This window comes from Phoenix dactylifera, chromosome 13 (genome assembly GCF_009389715.1).
Source record: "Phoenix dactylifera cultivar Barhee BC4 chromosome 13, palm_55x_up_171113_PBpolish2nd_filt_p, whole genome shotgun sequence".
In the NCBI taxonomy this organism is placed as follows: domain Eukaryota; kingdom Viridiplantae; phylum Streptophyta; class Magnoliopsida; order Arecales; family Arecaceae; genus Phoenix; species Phoenix dactylifera.
In genome coordinates this window covers 11,453,261-11,476,792 of record NC_052404.1, presented here as the reverse complement: position 1 = coordinate 11,476,792, position 23,532 = coordinate 11,453,261, and the positions used below count along the sequence as shown (strand labels likewise).

Sequence of the window (23,532 nt, the reverse complement as noted above, 5' to 3'; positions counted from 1 at the left end):
AAAATGGCTAAGCACACCTGAAAGGCAGTTCTATCAACTCTGCACTTCTCAGTAGCCTTTAAGCTCTCTAACTTTGTATCTCAAGATCTAGTTTAACATAGGCCATAGGCCAATACCTCTAACTTTTTCGCCAAATTGTCACAGTGTTTCACATCACTGAGCCACTTGCACCACATGCAGTTGCATCTACAGAAGTCCTTGCTGCATGCAACAAAAAGCAATAGTCCCACGACCACAGAATCGCCTTAGAGGAATTCAAACCCAAGAACTCACCCCACTGGAGGGCGAAAGCCGTAACTTCTCTCCAAGTTGTTGAGTTGCAGGGGCCGACTAAGATCCACCAGTTCGAAACTCTCATCCAAGTTGGTCATTCATTCTGCAGGCTCGGATGAAGTTGTTTCACAAGCTTCGAAGCGGCAGTCCATCACATGACAATCCCAGCCCAGCCCTGTGAGGGAAACTTTGAAACACACGTCGCCCTCTGCCCAAAAGTGGAGTGCAAGTCAGCCATGGCATTTGTAACCCTCCAAAGACACAAAGAAGAAAGAACGACGACCGCCGAAACCAAAGGATTCTAACCTAGGAGGTAACCTAAGTGGGAGCATCTTACAAAGGACACAACAAGGTTAAGATTCCATGGAGTAAAGGAGAGCTTAGACCAAGGAACTGATAAATCAAGTAAAACTGGCCTTGCAGGCCAAGAGGCACGGAGCGTACAAGATGATGCTAACCTGCCAGGTCGAACAGACTATGCAGTGCCATCCACAAGAACTTAAAAATATTCAACCTGCCCATCACCTCATAAGCATCACCAAAGTGAAATGATAAGTCATCCAGGTATAGTAAAGCCTTTCGATCTTTTCATGGGTCCTGTTCAGACCCAGCTATCTTTGAACAACTATACTGATTTATGACCAAAGCAGTTCAATAATATAATTTTCAATAGGACAAGGTCTGCACAGTGACCATCACTGAACGAGCCAAAAATCAGATTAAGAAAGAACAAATTTGATAGATAAAGCTACTAAGAAATAACAAATTAGATAGACAAAGCAATCAGGTCCAAAATTTATATAAAATTTCCACCACCAATTACATTGTTCACCAAAGGAATCAAAAGGTCGACAAAATCAGTAATTTAAAGCATCCTCTACGAGAAAGCACGTAGCCATAATACAAGGCCAGGATTAAACAAAAAGTAGTCATGAATAATCTTCTTTTTTGATGAAGAAGTCATGAATAATCTTCTATCAAAGAAACTAGGAAGTACGAAGGGAAAATAAGACATACCCACCATGAGAGATAAAATGCTTAATCAACCTCCTCAATCTTAGGACCTGCACCACTGTCACCACCAGAGGGACTATCATCACCCATTCCACCAGCCATGCCAGCACCAGCACCCTGATACATCTTGGCAATGATGGGGTTGCAGGTGCCCTCCAGCTCCTTCATCTTGTCCTCGAACTCATCGGCTTCTGCCAACTGGTTGCCGTCGAGCCACTGGATTGCCTGCTCAATTGCATCCTCAATCTTCTTCTTGTCAGCAGCAGGGAGCTTCGACGCAATCTTGTCGTCCTTGATGGTATTCCTCATGTTGTATGCATAGTTCTCCAAAGCATTCTTTGTCTCAACTTTCTTCTTATGCTCTTCATCCTCTGATTTATACTTCTCAGCATCTTGTACCATCTTCTCGATATCCTCCTTGCTCAGACGACCCTTGTCATTAGTAATCGTAATCTTATTCTTCTGCCCAGTAGTCTTGTCCTCAGCAGAGACGTTCAGGATACCATTAGCATCAATATCAAAGCAGACTGTAATCTGAGGAACCCCCCTAGGAGCAGGCGGAATGCCAGAGAGCTCAAATTTTCCAAGAAGATTGTTATCCCTGGTCCTGGTTCTTTCACCCTCATAAACTTGAATCAGGACACCAGGTTGGTTGTCAGAGTAGGTTGAGAAGACCTGCTCCTTCTTGGTGGGAATGGTGGTGTTCCTTGGTATCAAAACAGTCATTACTCCACCAGCAGTCTCCAAGCCAAGAGAAAGAGGAGTGACATCCAAGAGCAGCAGGTCCTGTACCTTCTCATTGCCCTCACCACTCAAGATGGCAGCCTGCACAGCAGCACCATAAGCAACAGCCTCGTCAGGATTGATATTTTTGCACAACTCTTTCCCATTGAAGAAATCCTGCAATAGCTGCTGGACCCTAGGAATTCTGGTGGATCCACCAACAAGGACAACATCATGGATACTGCTCTTGTCCATTTTTGCATCTCTCAAACACTTCTCAACGGGCTCCATACACTTCCTGAACAAGTCCATGTTAAGTTCTTCAAACCGGGCCCGTGTAATGGTGGAGTAGAAATCAATGCCCTCATACAAGGAGTCGATCTCTATAGTCGTCTGAGCAGTGGAGGAGAGAGTTCTCTTTGCCCTCTCACATGATGTCCTGAGCCTCCTAAGAGCCCTAGGGTTTCCGCTGATGTCCTTTTTATGCTTTCTCTTGAACTCCTGAACAAAGTGGTTGACCATACGGTTATCAAAATCCTCTCCCCCAAGATGAGTGTCACCAGCAGTAGCCTTCACCTCAAAAATACCCTCTTCAATGGTGAGCAGAGAGACATCAAAAGTGCCACCACCAAGGTCAAAGATGAGAACATTCTTCTCACCAACACTTCCAGCCTTCTTGTCTAGACCGTAAGCAATGGCAGCTGCTGTGGGTTCGTTGATGATTCTCATGACATTGAGACCAGAAATAACACCTGCATCCTTGGTGGCCTGGCGCTGAGAATCGTTGAAGTAAGCAGGAACAGTAACAACACCATTCTTAACAGTGGAACCCAAGTAGGCCTCAGCAATTTCCTTCATCTTCATCAAAACCATAGAAGAAATTTCTTCTGCTGCAAACTGCTTCTCCTCACCCTTATATTGGACGACAATCATCGGTTTGTCACCCGGGCCAGCAACAACCTTGAAGGGCCAGAGCTTAACATCACTTTGAACACAAGCATCAGAGAATCGCCTGCCAATCAAACGCTTGGCATCTGAAAAGAAAATAAAGAAAATGTAAGGTCTTCCATGTGATGCCATGGTTAGTCAAATTTATGCTAAATATTGCTGGGTGTTTTTTTTCTGATGCTAAGGAGTGTTATATATAAAAGAATTAAAAAATATACAAAAGAGAAAGCTTAATCAACTACATGGTCACAGCAGCCAGGTTTACAAGCTCTGATATTTATAAAGCAATCAATTAAATCATAAATCGTAACCTCAATACCACAAAGTGAATAAGGAACTTCCTAGCATTTGGCGAATAGCAATAGAAAATGGCACTAGTAATAAGTGCTGATATGTCTAGCAATTCCTTTACTGTTGATGAAGATCACTTACAAGCTCGTCAGACATCCCAAGAACCACTAAAATTATAATCCAAAAGCCAACAACATGCATGCTTAACCATAGTATGAGAATTTACATGCAAAATTCACATGTATCACTTAATCTCCAAAATTATCCACTAGAATGGAGCAGACAAGGGAGGAAAGATCATGCAAGCCACCCAAGACCAAAAAACCCCTACATCTGATCACTATGTCTAGCTACAATAGTCAAACATAGTAAATCAACACCTAAGTGAATCTCATTTTTGCCAAAACAGAGAACCTGAATGGCAACAGTTGCAACCACATAGCATAAGCACAAGCTGAATCAAGCTAAATCTTGATGATCCCAAAAGCAGTTAATCCTAGAAGTAGTTAAGGCTGGAGACGTAGAAAGAAAAACTGAGAAACCACAACAGCCTTTTTTTTTTGGGTACACCGGCGGCTCACACGCAACGGGTGTGGGTGTTGCCCATAAAACCACAACAGCCTTGATAAAACTTTTACAACAGCATGTAAAACAAGGGCTGATATATTCAAATTCTAGATAAGAATGGAGCCTGTAGATGGTTATAATATTGACTACGGACAACCAACAAGTGCTTACACTTTAAAAGGTATAAACTAGTTTATTTTCTATAGTTAAAGCAGCTTTTCCACATATTCTGAAACCTATTACTTTTCCTGCTCAGTCTTTAGCTAATGAACCTCCTGTCCAATGACATGACAGTTAAGTTATTAAATAATACCGCATTAACTCATTAAGAACTACTTAAGAGTCACCGCATGTATTTTAACTCATCAGACACCAACTTAAACAAAATTGGAGAAGAGGTACACAAAACTAATCATGCATGAAAATAGGAATCATTTTTTTTTAATGTTCTATAAAACAATAGCTGAAAATATCAGATTAGTCTGTTAGAAACACAAAACTGGAAAAAAAAAATAGATAGTGTGCAACATAAAGAGGTCTTAGATCTGTCCGCATAAATTCCAAACAGCATATCTAAAGTAGATCTATCCACATAATCCAGAATAGGATATGTTGGGAGATTACCCAAGTCACAACACCTCAGAGGCGCTCGACCGAAGAGCGCCGACCAAAGAGGCGCTCGACCGAAGAGCGCCGACCAGAGAAGCGCTCGATTGGAAAGCGCTGACCAGAGACAAAAAGCGCCAAATAGAGGCACTCGGCTGGAAGGTACTCGACCGAAGAGCGCCGACCAGAGAAGCGCTCGACTGGAAAGCGCCAAATAGAGGCGCTCGGCTGGAAGGTACTCGACCGAAGGGCACCGACCAGGAGCAATCCCGCCACAGGACACACCGCTAAGCGACCTGCTCGGCTCGGCACCTCCGCTAGGCCCATGCCTTAGCCGAATACCCAATCACCGCCTAATCCTCCAACAAGTCTGACAACCAAGTACGTAACTCCACTACAATCTGCCACCGTCCCTAAGTCATCAAGGCACGGGATCTCCACAGGAACTCGGCATGACCTGTCATTAATGCATAAGACCCCCTCGGGCCTCCGATGCACTCAGTCATTAAACGAACACAGCTCAAGACGATCTCCGGATCACTGAACCATCACAACGTATGGCTCACCCTGACCACCGGTTCACTCAGCAATTAATAAACTTACTATCTACGAACCCCCGGGCCTACCATAACCGGCGGTTCAACACACTCCAATGGGCCCAACCGACCGTGACAGCTCCCTGACTCCGGTCTGATCCGGCCTTATTCTCCACAACAACATTAATGAGCGTGATCGCGTCCAATTATTGCAAAAGGAGACAAACTCCCCTGTCACCTCCCAGGTAACGTTATGTCCCTCTATAAAAGGGGCGGGCCCTCTTCCACTACGACACACAGATTAGCCCCCTCTGACTTAAGCTTCGGAGGGCCGGCGCCGGATAATCCGGCCACCGGCTTTTTTGCAGGACTACCCAGGGGAACACCGCCAGTCGGCGCACCGCCTCCCACCATCCCGGCAGCGGAACTCCTCCCCCTCCTTGGTCCGCGGCAGCCTCCGGGTCCAATTTCCAGCAACAGTTGGCGCTAGAGGAAGGGCCCGAGTTGCTGCCATGAAACTAAGAAGTAAAGGGGCTTCCGATGCCTCTCGATGTCCTCCACCTAGTCCCGGACACTCTGTCCAGAACTCACCACCTCCGGCCGAGTCAACTCCTCAAGTCCGGCCGGAGCAGTTTGACGCCCTGATACGGCAGGTGCAGGCCTTGGCTACTGCTGTCCAAAGCTTGCAACCCAGGGGCGTCCCGACGGTACCACCCTCGCCGGCCCCAGTTCAACCGGAGCCCCCTACAAGCGGGCTCCCCCTTCAAGGTCAGGACTCTCAAGTCCAGGCTTCTCTCTGGAGAGAACACCCAGTTAGAGGCCCTGGTGGCTGGCCTCAACCCTCGGAGGTCGAGTCAGTCCCAGGGCAACTCGCACCGGAACGGACCGTTGCAGCGATCCCCCAGAACCATGAGCTCGACAAGAAGGTCGAGGAGCTGGAGCGCCAAATCCAGGCGTTCCACGGGAGGAAATCAGGACGTGATGGTGACTTCGAGTTCACTACGAAGTCCCCATTCTCCCCGGAGATTGAAGACGAGCCGGTCCCGTCGCGGTTCAAGATGCCCCAGGTGGAGCCTTACAACGGCAGGGCTGACCCCCTAGACCACTTGGAAAATTATCGGATCTTAATGGCCCTACAGGGGGCCTCGGAGGCCATGATGTGCAAAGCTTTCCCAGCGCCACTCCGAGGACCGGCCCGGCTTTGGTTTACCGGGCTAAAGCCGAGCACAGTCTCCTCTTTCGAGCAACTTGGCCGGCAGTTCGCCAGCAATTTTGCCGCCAGCCAGCCCCAGCGGCGGACATCAGACTCCCTCCTTGATGTCAAACAAAAGGAGGGAGAATCCTTCAGGGAGTACTTGGATCGGTTTACCGCCGCAACATGGGAAGTCCGGGAGCTTGACCAGTCGATCGCCATGTCAGCACTAAAAACTGGAGCCCGGTCTTACAGGTTCCTCTTTTCTATCAAAAAAAACTTCCCTGCGGACCTCACCGAAATGCTTGTTCGGGCACGAAAGTACGCCAAGGCTGAAGAAGCCGTGGCTACCAGGCGGAGCGGGGCCGAACAGACATCCAAGAGACAGAAAAGGCGTCGCGAGGAGCACGGCCAGCCTAGAAGCCCGTCCCCGCGCCGAGCCAAAAATCCGCCCCGCCTGAAGAGTCCACCCCGATTACGAGGACCGCCTCAGCAGAGGCTATCACTCCGCCCGAGGTTTTCGCCACGAGCCCACGCACCTGAGGGGAGGTACGAGAGCTATACTCCCCTCACCGCTCCTCGAGCCGAAATCCTCATGGAGATTGAGGGTCAAGATTGCATCCGACTCCCACCTCCTAAACGAGATTCCAGAGCTTGGCGCGACCCTCGGAAATATTGCCGTTTTCATCGAGATCACGGTCATGATACCGAGTACTGCTACCAGCTCCGGAACGAGATTGAAGCACTCATTCGCCGAGGGATGCTCGATCGATTTGTGCGGGGCCGGTGTGAAGAAAAGAAAAGAGCCGAAGAAGCCGCCCAGCCTGACAGTTCAAACGCCAACAGACCCATCGCCGGCATCATCAACACCATCCGAGGCGGGGCCCCTGTTGGAGAAGCTTCGGGGGAAGGAACCTCCTCGAAGCGCCTACGCTCCTCGGAAGCCATCTCTTTCTCGGATGACGATCTGATGGGAGTCGAAACTCCCCACGACGATGCCGTTGTCATCTCCATGATTATAAATAGATTTGATGTAAAACGCATCTTAGTTGATAATGGAAGCTCGGCGAATGTTTTGTATTTTGATGCCTACTGTAGAATGGGGATGACAACAGAGCAACTACAGAGGATGAATGCTCCGTTAGTCGGATTTACTGGGAATTCAGTCCCAGTAGAGGGCGAGGTCGACCTTCTGGTCTCGGCCGGGCTCGCCCCCCGTGAAAGTACCGTAAGAATGAGCTTCCTTGTGATACGCCTGCCTTCGGCCTACAATGCCATTCTCGGACGACCAGGTCTTAATGCCCTCCGAGCAGCGGTTTCGACTCGCCACTTGCTCGTGCGATTCCCCACTAGCCAAGGAGTTGGCGAAGTTCGCGGGGACCAGATAGTAGCCAGACGATGCTACATGGCAACTCATGAGGCGAGGCAACCAGCTGAGACACTTTTCCCTGCAACCGGTCAGCCTTCAGTCAAAGCTCCGGAGGCACGAGTCAGCCCTCAGAAGGAGCGGGTAGAGCCTGGTGAGCTACTGATCCAAGTTTCCTTACACGAAAACTTTTCCGAGCTAACCGTGCAGGTCGGCTCTGGCCTTAACAAGTGCGAAAGAGAACGCCTCGTCAATTTTCTACGAGACAACATGGACGTCTTCGCATGGTCGCCTGCGGACATGCCAGGGATAGATCCAGAGATCATGGTCCACCGGCTCCAAGTGAAGCCAACCTGCAAGCCCGTGCGACAAAAGAAGCGAGTCGCCGCCCCAGAACGACAACGAGCGGCGGCCGAGGAGGTTAACAAACTCCTTGAGGCTGGATTCATCCGGGAGATATCCTACCCGGAGTGGCTCGCCAACGTGGTTCTTGTCAAAAAAGCCAACGGAAAGTGGCGCATGTGCGTGGACTACACTGACCTGAATAAAGCCTGTCCAAAGGACAGCTTCCCCCTTTCCAGCATCGACCAGCTCGTAGACTCTACCTCGGGGCACGAGCTGCTGACGTTCATGGACGCCTTTTCCGGATACAACCAGATCCGCATGGCACCGGAAGATGAAGAAAAGACGGCCTTCATCACCAACGGGGGCACCTACTGCTACAAAGTAATGCCATTCGGCTTGAAGAATGCCGGGGCAACTTATCAAAGGCTGGTCAACCGGATCTTTAAAGATCAAATAGGCCGAAACATGGAGGTATATGTTGATGACATGCTGGTGAAGAGCAAGGTGGCGCAAGACCATGTGGCCGATCTTGATGAAGCATTCTCCACACTCCGAAGGTACCAAATGAAGCTTAATCCAGCTAAATGCGCTTTCGGAGTCACCTCGGGCAAATTCCTCGGCTTCATTATTACACAACGAGGAATTGAGGCCAACCCCGAAAAGATCCGAGCACTCCAGAAAATGACGCCTCCGAAGACAGTCAAGGAGGTACAACGGCTTACAGGCCGAGTTGCAGCCCTCGGGAGATTCATCTCTCGCTCGGCCGAGCGCTGCCTTCCATTCTTTACGGCTCTAAAGAAGCCAAAGAATTTCTTGTGGTCAGACGAATGCCAGCAGTCTTTTGAAGAGCTTAAGCACCTCCTGGCCTCCCCTCCCCTACTCACAAAGCCTCAACAGGGTGAACTCCTCTATTTGTATCTAGCCGTTTCCCCTGTAGCAGTAAGCTCGGTCCTGGTTCGAGAGGAGGGCAAGCTCCAAAAACCGGTGTATTACACCGGCCGGATCTTGAGGGATGCTGAGACCCGATACTCTAAGCTGGAGAAGACTGTCTATGCTTTGGTCACCTCGGCACGAAGACTCCGGCCCTACTTCCAGGCCCACACAACGGCCGTGCTGACCGACCAGCCAGTAAAGCAGATCTTGCAGAGATCAGACCGAGCTGGCCGGATTACTAAATGGGCCATCGAGCTTGGGGAATTTGATCTCGAGTACCGACCCAGACCGGCGATCAAAGCGCAAGCACTCGCCGACTTCATAGTCGAATGCACCATACCAGACGAAGTCGAGCTTAAGCCCAAGCTTACGCCAACAAAGCAGACCCCTAGTCCGGCATGGGCCTTACATGTCGATGGCTCTTCAAACTCGGGGGGTAGCGGAGCGGGTCTCATCCTCACCAGCCCGGAGGGGGTGGTCGCTGAACAGGCCCTACGCCTCGAGTTTCCTGCTTCCAACAACATGGCGGAATATGAAACACTGGTCGCCGGGCTCAAGCTAGCCAAAGAGCTAGAAGTAAAAGACTTGGAGGCCTTCAGTGATTCTCAGCTCGTCGTCAACCAAATCCTGGGTGACTTCGAAGCCAGAGACCCTACAATGCAAAAGTATCTACAGAAGGTACGGGATCTCGCCTCGTCCTTGAATTCTTTTCACATCCAACATGTCGCCAGGTCGGAGAATCTCAGGGCCGATCGGCTGTCAAAACTGGCGTCCTCCCGCATGAGCGAGTTCCCCAAGACAACGGCACTGGAGTACCTCCAAAAGCCCAGTACGGAGGAGCCCGAGCAGACCCTCTGCGTCGAATCTGAGCCAAGTTGGATGGACGAGCTCATTAGCTACCTGCAAGACGAAGTCCTCCCCGACGATGAACGGGAAGCCCGCCGAGTGAAGCGCTCCGCCACCCGGTACATATTGTACGAGGGAAAGCTTTATCGGAGATCCTTCACATCTCCCCTCCTCAAATGCATCCGCCCAACAGAGGCTGACTATGCAATGAGCGAAGTCCATGAAGGAATTTGCGGAAGTCACCAAGGGGGACGAGCATTGGCCCATAAAATTTTGCGTCAAGGATATTATTGGCCGACACTCCAGAAGGATACAATGGACTTCGTCCGGAGATGCGACCGATGCCAGAGAAACGCCAATATCCAACGCCGACCCTCGGCTTCCTTAACCTCTATCAGCTCCCCTTGGCCTTTTGCCCAGTGGGGAATTGACATTCTAGGGCCATTCCCTCTGGCTACCGGGCAAAGAAAATTCCTGGTCGTCTCCATCGACTATTTTACAAAATGGGTGGAGGCCGAGCCACTTGCCCGGATCACCGAGCAAAAGATGCGGGACTTTGTCTGGAAGTCAATAATCTGCAGATTCGGACTCCCCCGCATCCTCATCTCTGACAACGGTCGCCAGTTTGACAACATTCACTTCAGAGAATTCTGCTCCGAGCTTGGCATTGACCACCGCTTCACCTCGGTCGCGCACCCTCAGACAAATGGAGAAACCGAGGTAACTAACCGTACTATCTTGCAGGGTCTCAAAGCCAGGCTCGACAAATCCAAAGGACAATGGGTCGAAGACCTATACAATGTCCTGTGGGCCTACCGGACCACGTTCCGCGTCCCCACCGGCGAGACTCCCTTCAACCTGACATACGGAACGGAAGCTGTCATCCCGTTGGAGATCGGACTCCCATCTCCGAGGGTAGAACATCATGACGCCAGCTCCAACTCCTCGCAGCTAAGGAACAATCTCGACCTGATCGAAGAAACAAGGGAAGCCGCCCGTGTTCGCATGGCAAGGTACCAGCAAAAGACCGCCCAGTACTACAACGCCAGGGCTAAAATCAAGTCCTTCAAAGCAGGAGACCTTGTCCTCAGAAGAGCCGAGGCCTCCCGACCAACCGAGCAAGGGAAACTGGCTCCAAACTGGGAAGGACCTTACCGAGTCACACGCATCCGTCGGCCCGGAACTTATAAGCTAGAGTCTCTAGATGGGACTCCCATCCCACGAAGCTGGAATTCTGAAAATCTCCGCGTGTACTACCAATAGTATTCCAAGGGATCCCCTACTGTAACCATTAAATTTTATTTGTAAAGGGTTTGTGCTTGTTCAAACTCACCGATTCTCCTATGTTGTCTCCTGGTGCCAGGCTCGTTCTCCATCGGCCAACGAGCTCGGCTCGTTCTCCATCGGCCAACGAGCTCGGCTCGTTCTCCATCGGCCAACGAGCTCGGCTCGTTCTCCTACCCCGACCTCGGCCGGGATGCCTCGAGACGTCGAGATGCCCCAATTCATCGGGATGCCCCAATACGTTGGGATGCGGTCTTCATTGACCAGACGAGCTCGGCTCGTTCTCCATCGGCCAACGAGCTCGGCTCGTTCTCCATCGGCCAACGAGCTCGGCTCGTTCTCCATCGGCCAACGAGCTCGGCTCGTTCTCCATCGGCCAACGAGCTCGGCTCGTTCTCCTACCCCGACCTCGGCCGGGATGCCTCGAGACGTCGAGATGCCCCAATTCATCGGGATGCCCCAATACGTTGGGATGCGGTCTTCATTGACCAGACGAGCTCGGCTCGTTCTCCATCGGCCAACGAGCTCGGCTCGTTCTCCATCGGCCAACGAGCTCGGCTCGTTCTCCTACCCCAACCTCGGCCGGGATGCCTCGAGACGTCGAGATGCCCCGATTCATCGGGATGCCCCAATACGTTGGGATGCGGTCTTCATTGACCAGACGAGCTCGGCTCGTTCTCCATCGACTTCAGCCAACGAGCTCGGCTCGTTCTCCCATTCATGATCAGCGAGAAGTCCGTGTTTGGCAAAAGCTGAATCTCTCTGCTAACGTCCTCAAAAAACGGAGCCCGAGCAGAGGAGCGTCTTCAAGTAGCCAGATGAAGTTCATAGCCTCGGCACAAGAGCGCTCACGGTACCAGGTACCCATTCGATTAATGTCTACATTATCTCATTTATTTTCATTCTTGGTTAATTAATCCGATCATCCGCCTCGGCAACCCGAGGTCCGGGCTCGAAGTTCGCTAAGGAATCTTAAGTCTAGTGGCCTTATCCTAGGGCTCGGTCGAATTCCGAGTTAAACTCGGAGAGTCCCCCCCGAGCCCAAGCACGTCCTAGACATAAGCACCGCTATATTACTGGTCTTGGGCCCCTAGTTCAGCGGTGCCGAGCCATAACGCAAGTTCGGTTATATAGCAGACGAAGTTGGAGCCGCAGAACCTAATTCCTTAATATAAAAACGGATTCAAACGAAAGATCTTTAGTCAGCCAAAAATGGAATCAAAGCATAAGTCATAACAAATGTATATTCATTTTAAAAAGCCCATAGGCCAAGTACAAGAGTCCGGACTCGGCCTAAACAAGTATAAAGGCCATTCCGACTTACACAAAAAAAAAAGAGAGCGGAAAGGAAAGGACTATATAAAGGGCTCAGGCCCGGCGATTTCAGCAACGGTCGGCTCCTCTGCGGTCGAGGCCTCCACGGTAGCCTCGGGAACCGCCCCGGTGACCTCGGGGGCGATCTCGCCTTCTTCAACTTGACCCTCCTGGTCGGCCCCGCCAGAGGTTGGAACCTCTGCCTCCACCTCCGCTTCTGGATTTTCGACCCCAGCGCCTGGTTGAAGCAGGCTAAGGTCGAAGTCGGGAAGAAGTCGCCGCAACTGGTTGCGGAAGTCCTTGAAGCCCTGGATGAGCCCGTTGACGCCTTCCTCTTCCATCAAGTCGCGAAACTCTTCCGATTCACGGAAGAGCTTGACAGCGTCCTGGGCCTGCTCCCGGGCCTCCTTCTCCCGAGCCTCATGGTAGGCGGCCTTCCGCTCCAAAGTCTTTATTTCTCTTTCGCGGTCCGCGAGCAGAGATTGCACGTCAAGTAGACGGATCTCGAGATCTTGGACCTTTATTCGAGCCTCCCCCACCTCCTGCTCGCGAATAGCGAGCGACGATTCGGCCTCCGTCCGGCGGGCCTCAGCGGCGCGCACTTCAGACCTGGTCAAAGTGTGCGCGCCCCTCTCCTCTTCAAGTTCGGCGACCAGAGCCCGAACCTCGTCCTCGGCCGCCCCTAGCTTCGCTTGAAGCACTTTCTGCTCGGCCTCGGACGCGAGAAACTTTGTTTCGGCCTCCTCACGCCCCCTTTGATGCCTTCGGGCCCGGTCCCGATAGTCCTGGATGATGTGAATCATCGTTTCGGTCTCGTGGAGGCGCTGCAAGAGGAACACGTAAGAAATAGTTTTAAGCCGAAACACAAATTTGCACAGAAATAAAAGCTGACTTACTCGGATGGAGGAGCAAATAGTGGAATCCATGAACTCGCCATAGTTCATGGACCGGATCTTGGCCTGGTCGGCCGGGAGCAGCGCGATCCGGAGAACTTCGCGCGCCACTTGTACGCTGTCGAGGGCCGAGTCGCCCTCAAAGACGGCCCATCCAGGAGCGTATGGCACCCGCTCCTGGGGGCCCGATGAACCCGACAGGCCGGCCTCGGCCGGCCTGGGTGCAGCCGACCCCGTCGCTTCCTGACTATTCCCCGGCTCGGAACCGGAGAGCTGGGGTCGGATTGGCGGCCGACTTGACCGCCGCATGGTAGAAGAAGGGCGCGCGAGCGCCAAATCTGTCGAAGTCCACCCTCCCTGGTCGGAATTTGGAGCTTCCTGCCGACCAGAGATTTGCGAAATGGGCATCGGGCATGGGAGTGCCATCGTGGCTCCGCCAGAGCCTACGCCCTCTCCCCGACCAGCCTCAGGGCGCACGGGGCGAGGAGCGCGCACCTCAACCGTTGTGGTCGTCGAGGTCTTCGCCGAGGTCTTTGCTTTCTTCCTCGGCTCGGTCGGTTCTCCTGAAAGTTCGGCCGCCCTCTTTTGGAACCGGGCGTATAGGACCTCGCTCTTGGTCACCATTTTTGCGATATCTGCAAGGACGAGCAGGATTAAAACTTGGAAACTGTAACAAAATGAAAAAGACACCCTACTGCTACTCTTACCATGGGGACGCGCCGAGCTCAGCCCAACATTCACTAGAGCATCCTCATTGATGAGGCCGCTCAGTAAGATGCCGCCCCCAAGGTTGCGAATGGTGTCGAGGACCCCTTGCTCGCGCGAAGAAAGCTTAGGGACTTTATTGACAGACTTGAGTTGGGTTGGCCCCCACCTAGGGTTAAATCCCCATGTCCGTTCAGACCCCAGGAAGAAGAACTTCTTCTTCCAGTCATGAATGGAGGAGGGGGCACCCTGAAAAAGTGGACGACCCACCCGAAGGGCGATATAGAGCCACTCTCCGTCTCCCGGGTTCGACTTTAACACAAAAAGTCGCCGAAAAACATTAACAGAGGTCAGAATCCCGTGCAGTAAGCACAACGACAGGAAACCGATCACTGTTCTCCAGGCATTCGGAGCGAGTTGCGCTGGAACCAGCTGGTATTCCGTTAGCAACTCATCCACGAAGCCGTGAAGAGGAAACCGTAGGCCAGCCCAGAGTGATTCCAGATACACTCCAATCCGGCCTACTGGAGGGTCGGTCACCCGATCCCCCTGCCTGGCGGGCTCCAACTGGAACCCTTGGAGAGGAAAAAACCATTCCTCGATCATTTCCACCTTCAGTACACCCATGGTGGACTCGACTTCACTTGGACCGGAACCCATTAGGAAAAAGGAAAAGAGATTATTGGGAGAAAAAGAAGAAAAGGGAAAGGGACCTGTGAGACGCCGGGAACAAAAACCTCGGACTGAGAAAAACTGGAAGAAGAAGACAATAAGAAAGGAGAAGGAAGCCAGGTGAGGGTTTATATAAATCCCTCCAACGGCCCAGATCAGCAAAAAAAAAAAAAAAAAAAAAAAAAAACGCTGCTCCCCATTCGGGTTACGACGCGTGTCAATCCAAAAGATAAAACGCCGCATTTATTCCGGGCTGACGCTTCGAACACAGAAGCGCCCTATCGAATCATACGGCCCCATCATGAGCCCACGACGCGAGGACGCCTCGGAGAAGGCGTCCCGATAATGAGGTATTCTCGGGAAAGAAGAAACGCCGCCTATTAAAGGCGTTTCAAAGCGCCCGATAATTCAAAAACGCGCAATAATTTCAAAATTTTCCATAATAACCCAACTAAAACTACTTCCCGCGCTCAAGCTAGTAGCCAGCTAGAACTAGGAAGTCGGGGGGTAGTGTTGGGAGATTACCCAAGTCACAACACCTCAGAGGCGCTCGACCGAAGAGCGCCGACCAAAGAGGCGCTCGACCGAAGAGCGCCGACCAGAGAAGCGCTCGATTGGAAAGCGCTGACCAGAGACAAAAAGCGCCAAATAGAGGCGCTCGGCTGGAAGGTACTCGACCGAAGAGCGCCGACCAGAGAAGCGCTCGACTGGAAAGCGCCAAATAGAGGCGCTCGGCTGGAAGGTACTCGACCGAAGGGCACCAACCAGGAGCAATCCCGCCACAGGACACACCGCTAAGCGACCTGCTCGGCTCGGCACCTCCGCTAGGCCCATGCCTTAGCCGAATACCCAATCACCGCCTAATCCTCCAACAAGTCTGACAACCAAGTACGTAACTCCACTACAATCTGCCACCGTCCCTAAGTCATCAAGGCACGGGATCTCCACAGGAACTCGGCATGACCTGTCATTAATGCATAAGACCCCCTCGGGCCTCCGATGCACTCAGTCATTAAATGAACACAGCTCAAGACGATCTCCGGATCACTGAACCATCACAACGTATGGCTCACCCTGACCACCGGTTCACTCAGCAATTAATGAACTTACTATCTACGAACCCCCGGGCCTACCATAACCGGCGGTTCAACACACTCCAATGGGCCCAACCGACCGTGACAGCTCCCTGACTCCGGTCTGATCCGGCCTTATTCTCCACAACAACATTAATGAGCGTGATCGCGTCCAATTATTGCAAAAGGAGACAAACTCCCCTGTCACCTCCCAGGTAACGTTATGTCCCTCTATAAAAGGGGCGGGCCCTCTTCCACTACGACACACAGATTAGCCCCCTCTGACTTAAGCTTTGGAGGGCCGGCGCCGGATAATCCGGCCACCGGGTTTTTTGCAGGACTACCCAGGGGAACACCGCCAGTCGGCGCACCGCCTCCCACCATCCCGGCAGCGGAACTCCTCCCCCTCCTTGGTCCGCGGCAGCCCCCGGGTCCAATTTCCAGCAACAGGATACATGAACGTTAGCAGATCTATCCGCATGTTAGCAGATCTACCTAACAAATTAGAACGTTCCCAGTGAAGGATCTACCGCAAGACTATCAGATAGAACAAGATGTTTTATCAAAAAAGAAAATTATACTAGCCCCTGAAATCTTTTATATTTTGTATTAATTCCGGTCTTTTGAATAGTTATATTTTAATCTCCGAAATCTTGTAACTTGTTTTCCTCAAGTTATTTCGCTCAAGTTAACTAGATGAAAATGTAATGTTCATCGTGTTCATCTAATATCTTGTAGATATTTTTGTCCCCGCAAAATTAACCGATCTTTTCACCCATGTCCCTCAAACGATGGTCCCTAGCATCCAAGACCTGAACGAGAAGAAGGCAAAATGAAAGAGAAGAGATCAAGTCCCAAGCCACATTTGGTACAAAGGCAAGAACATTTTTGTCCTTCTGCAATACTGATTAACCTGAACCAGGGTTCAGTCAGTGAAAGCTAGAGAAAGTAGTTATTTGCAAAAAAGAACTTTATAAGAATTTCTATATAAATATAAAAATTACCAAACGCACAAGATTTCAGAGGCCAATATGCTAAACATGACCAGGGACAAGTAGAACATAACACCACACCAGATTTACGTTTTAGACACAGATCCTTAAAAAAAAATTTCCCCAAGGGGGAGATCATCACATTATGAAAAAAAAATATTTTTCCCTTAAAATATTTTTTTAAGAAAAAAAAGCCAGGGCATCACGCATGGATCAAAAAAATTTGATTTTTCCCCGTGAAGCACACGAAAAAAGGAAAAAAGCGAGAAGAACACCGTATCACACCTCATTGCAGACATTAGCAAGGGATCTATAAGAAAACGAGATTAAAGAGCTAAAAAACTCACCAAAAACGGTGTTAATGGGGTTCATGGCGACCTGATTTTTGGCAGCATCGCCGATGAGACGCTCGGTATCGGTGAACGCCACATAAGAGGGGGTGGTGCGATTCCCCTGGTCGTTGGCGATGATCTCCACCCGATCGTGCTGCCACACTCCAACGCAGGAGTAGGTCGTGCCGAGATCGATTCCGATTGCGGGACCTTCTCCCTTCCCGGCCATTGCTTCAAGCTGATCGGAAACCACTCGACAGAAGAGAGGAAGGGAGCGGCGAAGGAGGGACTCCGCGGCTAGGGTTTTGTGAGGGAGGGAGAGGAGCGAGGGCGAGAGAAGAGCTTAAAAAACCAGATCTAGAGTTTCTAGAAAGTTCTCCCCTTCTTCCCCGTGACTTCGTTGGGGAGTTTGTTCTAACCGCCCGATTATATTGGACGGTTTCAGATCAGCCGGGTTTCCGCGGGAAGGCTTCCACTCGAATTCTCCTCGCCCGTGCGAAAGCCTAGGAATCTATACGACGCAGCGCATGCAAGGGCCTTGCGGACGAACGCCCAAAATTGGTTGTATTTGAACTGGACTTGGGCCCAGATTCATTACATAGCACGCCCAGATTGCTATTGTGAATTGCGACGGCCTTCTTGGGTTTTGGATGATACAACTTGCTAATAGCTTTATTATTTATATATATTCTGGGTATTATAATTTGGCTTGTTTTGCTACCTGATTAATTTAGTTAATAGTCATATATTTGTTTCAAAGATTTTTACCGTCCAAATACTTTCGAGCTTCTTGGTGGGTTCACCGTGCGTCCGTGCCTGACCCGAGCTGTAATTTCCAGGCGAGTTGTTCCCGAATTTTAATGATGCTAACATGATACAAATATCATGTATTTAATTATCAAATAATTTAGCTGCTTTTTTTTTTTGTGCTGCAAGTAGCAATCTAAGAGTGCATGATAGATACTGTTCAAGATTTCAATGAAGAAGATGAAGGCCTGAACGGATGATACGGTGAAAAGAGATTGATGAGGCTACCTCTCGGCCATGCAAGTTGGCGTCGAACTGGGACAGAATCTTTCCGTTATCCTGGGTGGCTGTGCAGATCTCCCAGGGCTCGAAGTCGTATCGAGACACGTGGCAAATTAGCAGTTAGATGGGCTGCCTAAAATGTACGCGAATGTTAAAGCTTCTGTCAGGGTAGGCGCCTTTAGATTCGAATGCTCGTATGTAAATCTAAGAGCCCAAGACGGGAGAAATTGGGAGGACCGGGGGAGTCCGTGCGAGTTCGGTGGATCCGGTGTTCCGCGGTCGTGAGGTTGCCGCCGCCGGCCATGGATCCGGAGGGGTTGGAGTTGGAGAGGGAGAGGCACGTGTTGTTCCTGGAGATGATGATGGAGAGGCTGCCGTCCGACTTCGAGACGCAGGAGATCAATCATCTCACGCTCGCCTACTTCGCCATCTCCGGCCTCGGCATCCTCGGCGCCCTAGATCGGGTAAAAGCGTTTCCTTTTCCTAATTCCACGAAATTACTGTAGATCTGTTCATTTCACGCTAAAAGACTCGATCTTGTCAAGAGTTTGGACTTGTTGGAAGTGGATCATGGATTTGATTTAGGGCGATTCTTCTCCTTTCTTGGTTTTACGGTGCTCCATTGAAATAGATCGGCCCCGTTGTTTAATTCCTCTTGTTTTCGGATTCTCATATAAACAGAAGAGAAACGAACAAGAAAGGAAAACCAAAAAAGGGAAAAAACTTTTTATGTTTCTCGATGTAATTTTCATCCATAGGATGTTATTTTGGGACGGTGGTGAAAGAATTAGTGAGACAGGTAACAAGATACCTAAGATCAAGGCTGTTTTCTTACTTGGTTCGTAGAAGAGTTTTGAGGAAGAGAAAGGATCCATTAAAATTTATAGCCATGGAAGAAGGCATGCAATATAGTAAGAAGAGAAGAAGTTTGCTGGAGAGGTGGTTTTGGGGGTAATGTGTAATGTGTTCCAAATGAATATGTAATTGTTGCATCAGAGAGGTGTTAGAGAACAATGCTATGCTTTTTCTTTTCTTTTTTTTCCTTCTGGAGTGCTGTCTTTCCCCTCTACAGAACTTTTGCCAATTGGCACTTGCTATAAATATTTGAATTATCTAGCATGAGTTTTGTGATTCCATGACATGTTGAATGGATATGGTGTCAGCAAATGAGATTATTGCAATGGTAAGATTAAGTGGACAAGAAAGAATTTATAATGGTATTTAATAAGAAGTGCTACCAAAAAAAGAAAAAGACAAATCAATAGCCTTACATGTTTTTACATGGTATGGTTCTTTAACTCCCATAGCTTTTACCAAAAGATTGGAGAGATAAAGAGATTAAAAAAAAGGTTGGTACGCGAAGAAAATATTAATATTATCATAAAAATATTAAGATTAGCCTCACTGCCATATCATTGTTCTGCAAGTTGTAGGATTAGCATTAACTAGTTATCGTAGACTATTGGTTTTGATATGTCACATTCATGTCATCAAGTCATGGAACTTATTGGAGCTTCAGTTGCACAGCATTAAGGGCCTCTAATCTCTTTTAGTATTGTTCACTGAATATATTTTTGAATGTGTCTTCTCATTTAGGTTGACAAGGATCAAATAGCCAGTTGGGTGTTATCCTTTCAGGCACAACCAAGAACAATGTCTGACTTGGATAATGGTATGTTATATGAAGTTATGTGCTGTTTGGATTTATCTTGTTATTATTCTGCAAGTTGTGGAAATGCATATAAATTCTGCTTTGCTCAGGACAATTCTATGGATTCCATGGATCTAGAACTTCTCAATTTACTATCGATGATAGTGAGGTATGTGCTGAATAAATATGGTGCTAAATACAACATCTTGGCCGTACTTTCCAAGTTTGGCTATTTATCAATTTCCTATTTCTAACAGGTTTCAAGTCACAACTGTAGTCATCTAGCAAGTACTTATTGTGCTCTTGCCATATTGAATATGATTGGCTATAATTTGTCAAACATCAATTCCGAGGCAATCTTGATCTCAATGAGAAATCTTCAACAACCTGATGGAAGGTATATTTGCATCTTCATCCCCTTATTCATCATCCTATATCCCTATATTATCACAAAATGGAAATATAGAAATTGACAATTTGTTTTATATGCCTGATTGCGTATAATATTTTTTAATGAACATATAATTTGCACAATAATTTTGTATAAAAACTGATGTCTCAACTATCTTTTTTTTTGGTTATATGATTCTTGTTATAATACGCTTCTTATGCACCTCTTTTGGGCACATGTATATGTGAGAAATAAAATCTACGACAATGAGAGCACCACACAGATACCTCAACTGACAATCTTTTTTGTTTTTTTAAGATTCTTGTCATGGTATGCTTTTTAGGCATTTCTTTTCCTGCGTCTGCATGCACGACAATGAGTATGTATGACAATTAGAACACCGCACAGATACCTCAACTGGATTTTTTTATTTCCTTTTTTTATTTCTTTTTGGTTATGTGATTCTTGTCATAACATGTTTTTTGTGCATTTTCCTATATCTTTTAGAAATAAATAAACTGACAGAAACATCATACTTTGACTATGGTTTTCATGTAATATTGTACATGCACTTGTTTCTTGTGGGCATGCTATTGAAAAATTTCCCTTCCTAACAATCAATTATCCTTCTCTGTATGTGCATTATAGATAAGAAAATTTGTGATTCTTCGCTATATGCTAGTTTGATGCTTGCGTCCACACTGAGAATCTGCAATCAAAGGAAGATTCCTTTCATTTGAGACATTTGGGAATCAACATTGCTGCCAAAAGCACCTTTACTCCCCCTTTTACGCAGCTTGCATGGTTCTATTATTTGTATTGTTTCATGAACTTCTACCAATTATATGTCTTGTGCATACATATGGTTACTTTAATTTAGTGATATCAATCCTATTTCCTGGCTTTTATTAGAAAAAATTGAAGTTATATATGCTCCTTGACAGCTTCATGCCAATTCATTTTGGGGCAGAAAAAGACCTGCGATTTGTTTATTGCGCTGGTGAGAAAAAAATTTTCTTTGCATATGTCTATCTTCGTTTTATCTCTTTGTATTTGCATTATTGAGAGCTTGTATAATTAAACATGATTGGTCTTTTCAGCTGCCATTTGTTTTATGCTAAATAACTGGACGGGAATGGATAAGGAAAAGGCTAAGGAGTATATATTACACTGTCAGGTCTGTAATTTGAGCAACTTCTAGATGTCTTTTTTTGCATTATGGCTATATTTCTGCTATTAATTAATAGATATTTTGGTTCTCAACGGGATTTTGTTGCAAGTCTTCTAATGCTTTTAGCTATTGCTTGCAGTCATATGATGGTGGCTTTGGTTTAGTACCAGGTTCAGAATCTCATGGTAAGTGGATCCTATTAATTTCATGTTATGATGTTCAGGTGGTGATTTCTCTCTCTCTCTCTCTCTCTTCCCCCCCTCACTCTTTCCCTCTCTCTATCGCCATTTTCATTCTCTCTGTCATTGCATTTTAGTTTTTTTTTTGTTCACATTGCTAGTGATGTTTTCCATGGTGATGAGGCATATATAGTTGTTCCATGCTTTGGATGGATGTAAGGAACTTCAGGGGGTTTTCTAAAGAGCCCCTTTTGGCTGTATAACTTTTAACATTCCGTATTTCCATTTTTAAAAACCCCAACAACGAGCTATCAACATGTAAAACTATCTTCACTAAGTACTCATTGTCTTTCATTGTCTTAGCGATGCAGGTGGTGCGACCTACTGTGCAGTTGCTGCTCTCCAGCTGATGGGTTTTATTAATGCTGATATTTCTTCCAAACCTGCAAAATCTGTGGTCGTTGATGTGCCATTGCTCGTGGATTGGAGCTTACAGGTACCTTTCCCTAGAAGCATCATGTATCTGGACAAATGAAATTGAATAGATGTTTAATCTTGTGCTTCCTTCATGATGGCTCCATATTGAGTGATAATAGCCAGCAGCTTAGGTTGTTTTCTCAAATGTGTGCAATCCAGTGCACCCTATCTATTTTCTGCTGATACATTGTTCAACAGGTACTAGTCGTTATGCTTTAGAATAAGAATTAAAAAGGTTCTTTTGTGGGACAAGTCTGTTTTCAGTCCTGTTAAAGTGATTTGATGTTAGAACCACCAATAAACATAACACCTATTTTAAAGGAAGGATTGTACTCACTTAGTGGTGCAACTTGTTTAAAGGGGGTTTGGCCTTCAGAAATTAGCATAATGAATTGATCAAATCAAAGAAATTCATCATTTGCTGGTAGTATACTTACGATCGTATGCCAAGAGTTGGAAGAAATTGTTCATGTGTTGAGCTCCTCTTAAATTGCATGCCTTCTGTTTTTTGAGTTGTGATGAATGATTATTCATTGTTTTGATGACAATAATAACCATGAGAGTGATGGAAAACCCAAAGGATACAGCAGTGATCTCTATTTCCCTTTTTCATTTTTCAATTGCAGAGGCAAGCAGCAGATGGTGGATTTCAGGGCAGAGCCAACAAACCCAGTGATACATGTTATGCGTTTTGGTAAGCAAGGAGGCAACATTAAATCTTAAAGTGAGAACATTTTTGTATCTCTAAAATGTCCGCTATCCTGTGTGTTACATTCAGGGTTGGAGGAGTCCTGAAAATCTTAGGGTTCTACCACTTCCTCAACAAGGGTGCTCTACGCAGATTTTTGCTTTCTTGCCAGTCTAAGGTGCTGACGGTGCTTCCCATTTAGTAGCTCTGTTAAGCCAATTTTGCTTCTTTAGAATGGCTTGGTTCTTCTGGACTTGCTGACATTTTCCTTTTCTGTTTTGCCTGCACTAGTATGGTGGTTTTACGAAATTCCCAGAGAATATGCTACCCGACCTGTATCACTCTTACTATAGCTTTGCTGCACTGAGTTTGATGGAGGAAGAAGGACTCAAGCCACTTTGTGTTGAACTGGGGATCACTGCTATAAATGACAATGGAATCTGAGCATCTGCATTGATGCATTAGTTTCCTGCTCCATTTGAAGTTATTGCTCAATTGGGAAAAAGAGCAAGTAGGTACATTCAGTGGTGTTGGTATTACTTCAGAGGTGTTCCATTAAGGATGTTAGGTATGGGGATTCCTTCAATCCAGCAATGATAGATGCTCTGGAAATAACAAAATCATGGCTTCCATAATACAGTGTTATTAGAACTGACTGAAAATTTGTACCATTACTTGAGTTAGGAATTATGTATTTAGCACATTTCATGAATGTTGGTTTTAATTTCTGCTAAACTTTTTCTATATGCGTATTTGTAGTGGGTTGGAGCAGGGTCGATTATAATCTGTGATTGGATGCCCACAATGATTGTTAACAGCAGCATATTTCGATTTAACTGACTATTTGAACAGTTCATTATTAATAATGTCATGAAACAACTTTTCAAGCAAGTGGATCAACTACAGGATAATCGCAACTACTGGCAGCAGGACAAAGAAGTTTACCAGATTCATGTTTCAGACCAGTGATTCAAACTGTAACATGTTGCAGCAAGAATGATCAGCCACTGGAGGCATACTTTTGGAAAACGTTTAACATCT

The 23,532-nt window shown here is 47.7% G+C and overlaps 2 protein-coding genes across 2 annotated transcripts; one reads left to right on the top strand and one right to left on the bottom strand.

The window, feature by feature from the left end:
• Positions 1–1,039: 1,039 nt before the first annotated feature.
• Positions 1,040–17,257, bottom strand: LOC103723030 (heat shock cognate 70 kDa protein 2-like). Its single transcript, XM_008813820.4, has 2 exons — positions 16,921–17,257; positions 1,040–3,044 (listed from the first exon to the last, which is right to left on the bottom strand). Exons 1-2 carry the CDS (start codon positions 17,132–17,134, stop codon positions 1,312–1,314), a joined length of 1,947 nt encoding a protein of 648 aa, XP_008812042.2. The 5' UTR covers positions 17,135–17,257; the 3' UTR covers positions 1,040–1,311.
• Positions 17,258–18,099: 842 nt separating this feature from the next.
• LOC103723029 (geranylgeranyl transferase type-1 subunit beta) lies at positions 18,100–23,279 on the top strand. Its single transcript, XM_008813819.4, has 11 exons — positions 18,100–18,398; positions 19,531–19,606; positions 19,696–19,754; positions 19,843–19,982; positions 20,921–20,976; positions 21,077–21,153; positions 21,287–21,332; positions 21,698–21,822; positions 22,430–22,497; positions 22,582–22,669; positions 22,783–23,279. The coding sequence occupies exons 1-11, from the start codon at positions 18,123–18,125 to the stop codon at positions 22,933–22,935; spliced, it is 1,164 nt and encodes a 387-aa protein (XP_008812041.1). The 5' UTR covers positions 18,100–18,122; the 3' UTR covers positions 22,936–23,279.
• The last annotated feature ends 253 nt before the right edge of the window (positions 23,280–23,532 follow it).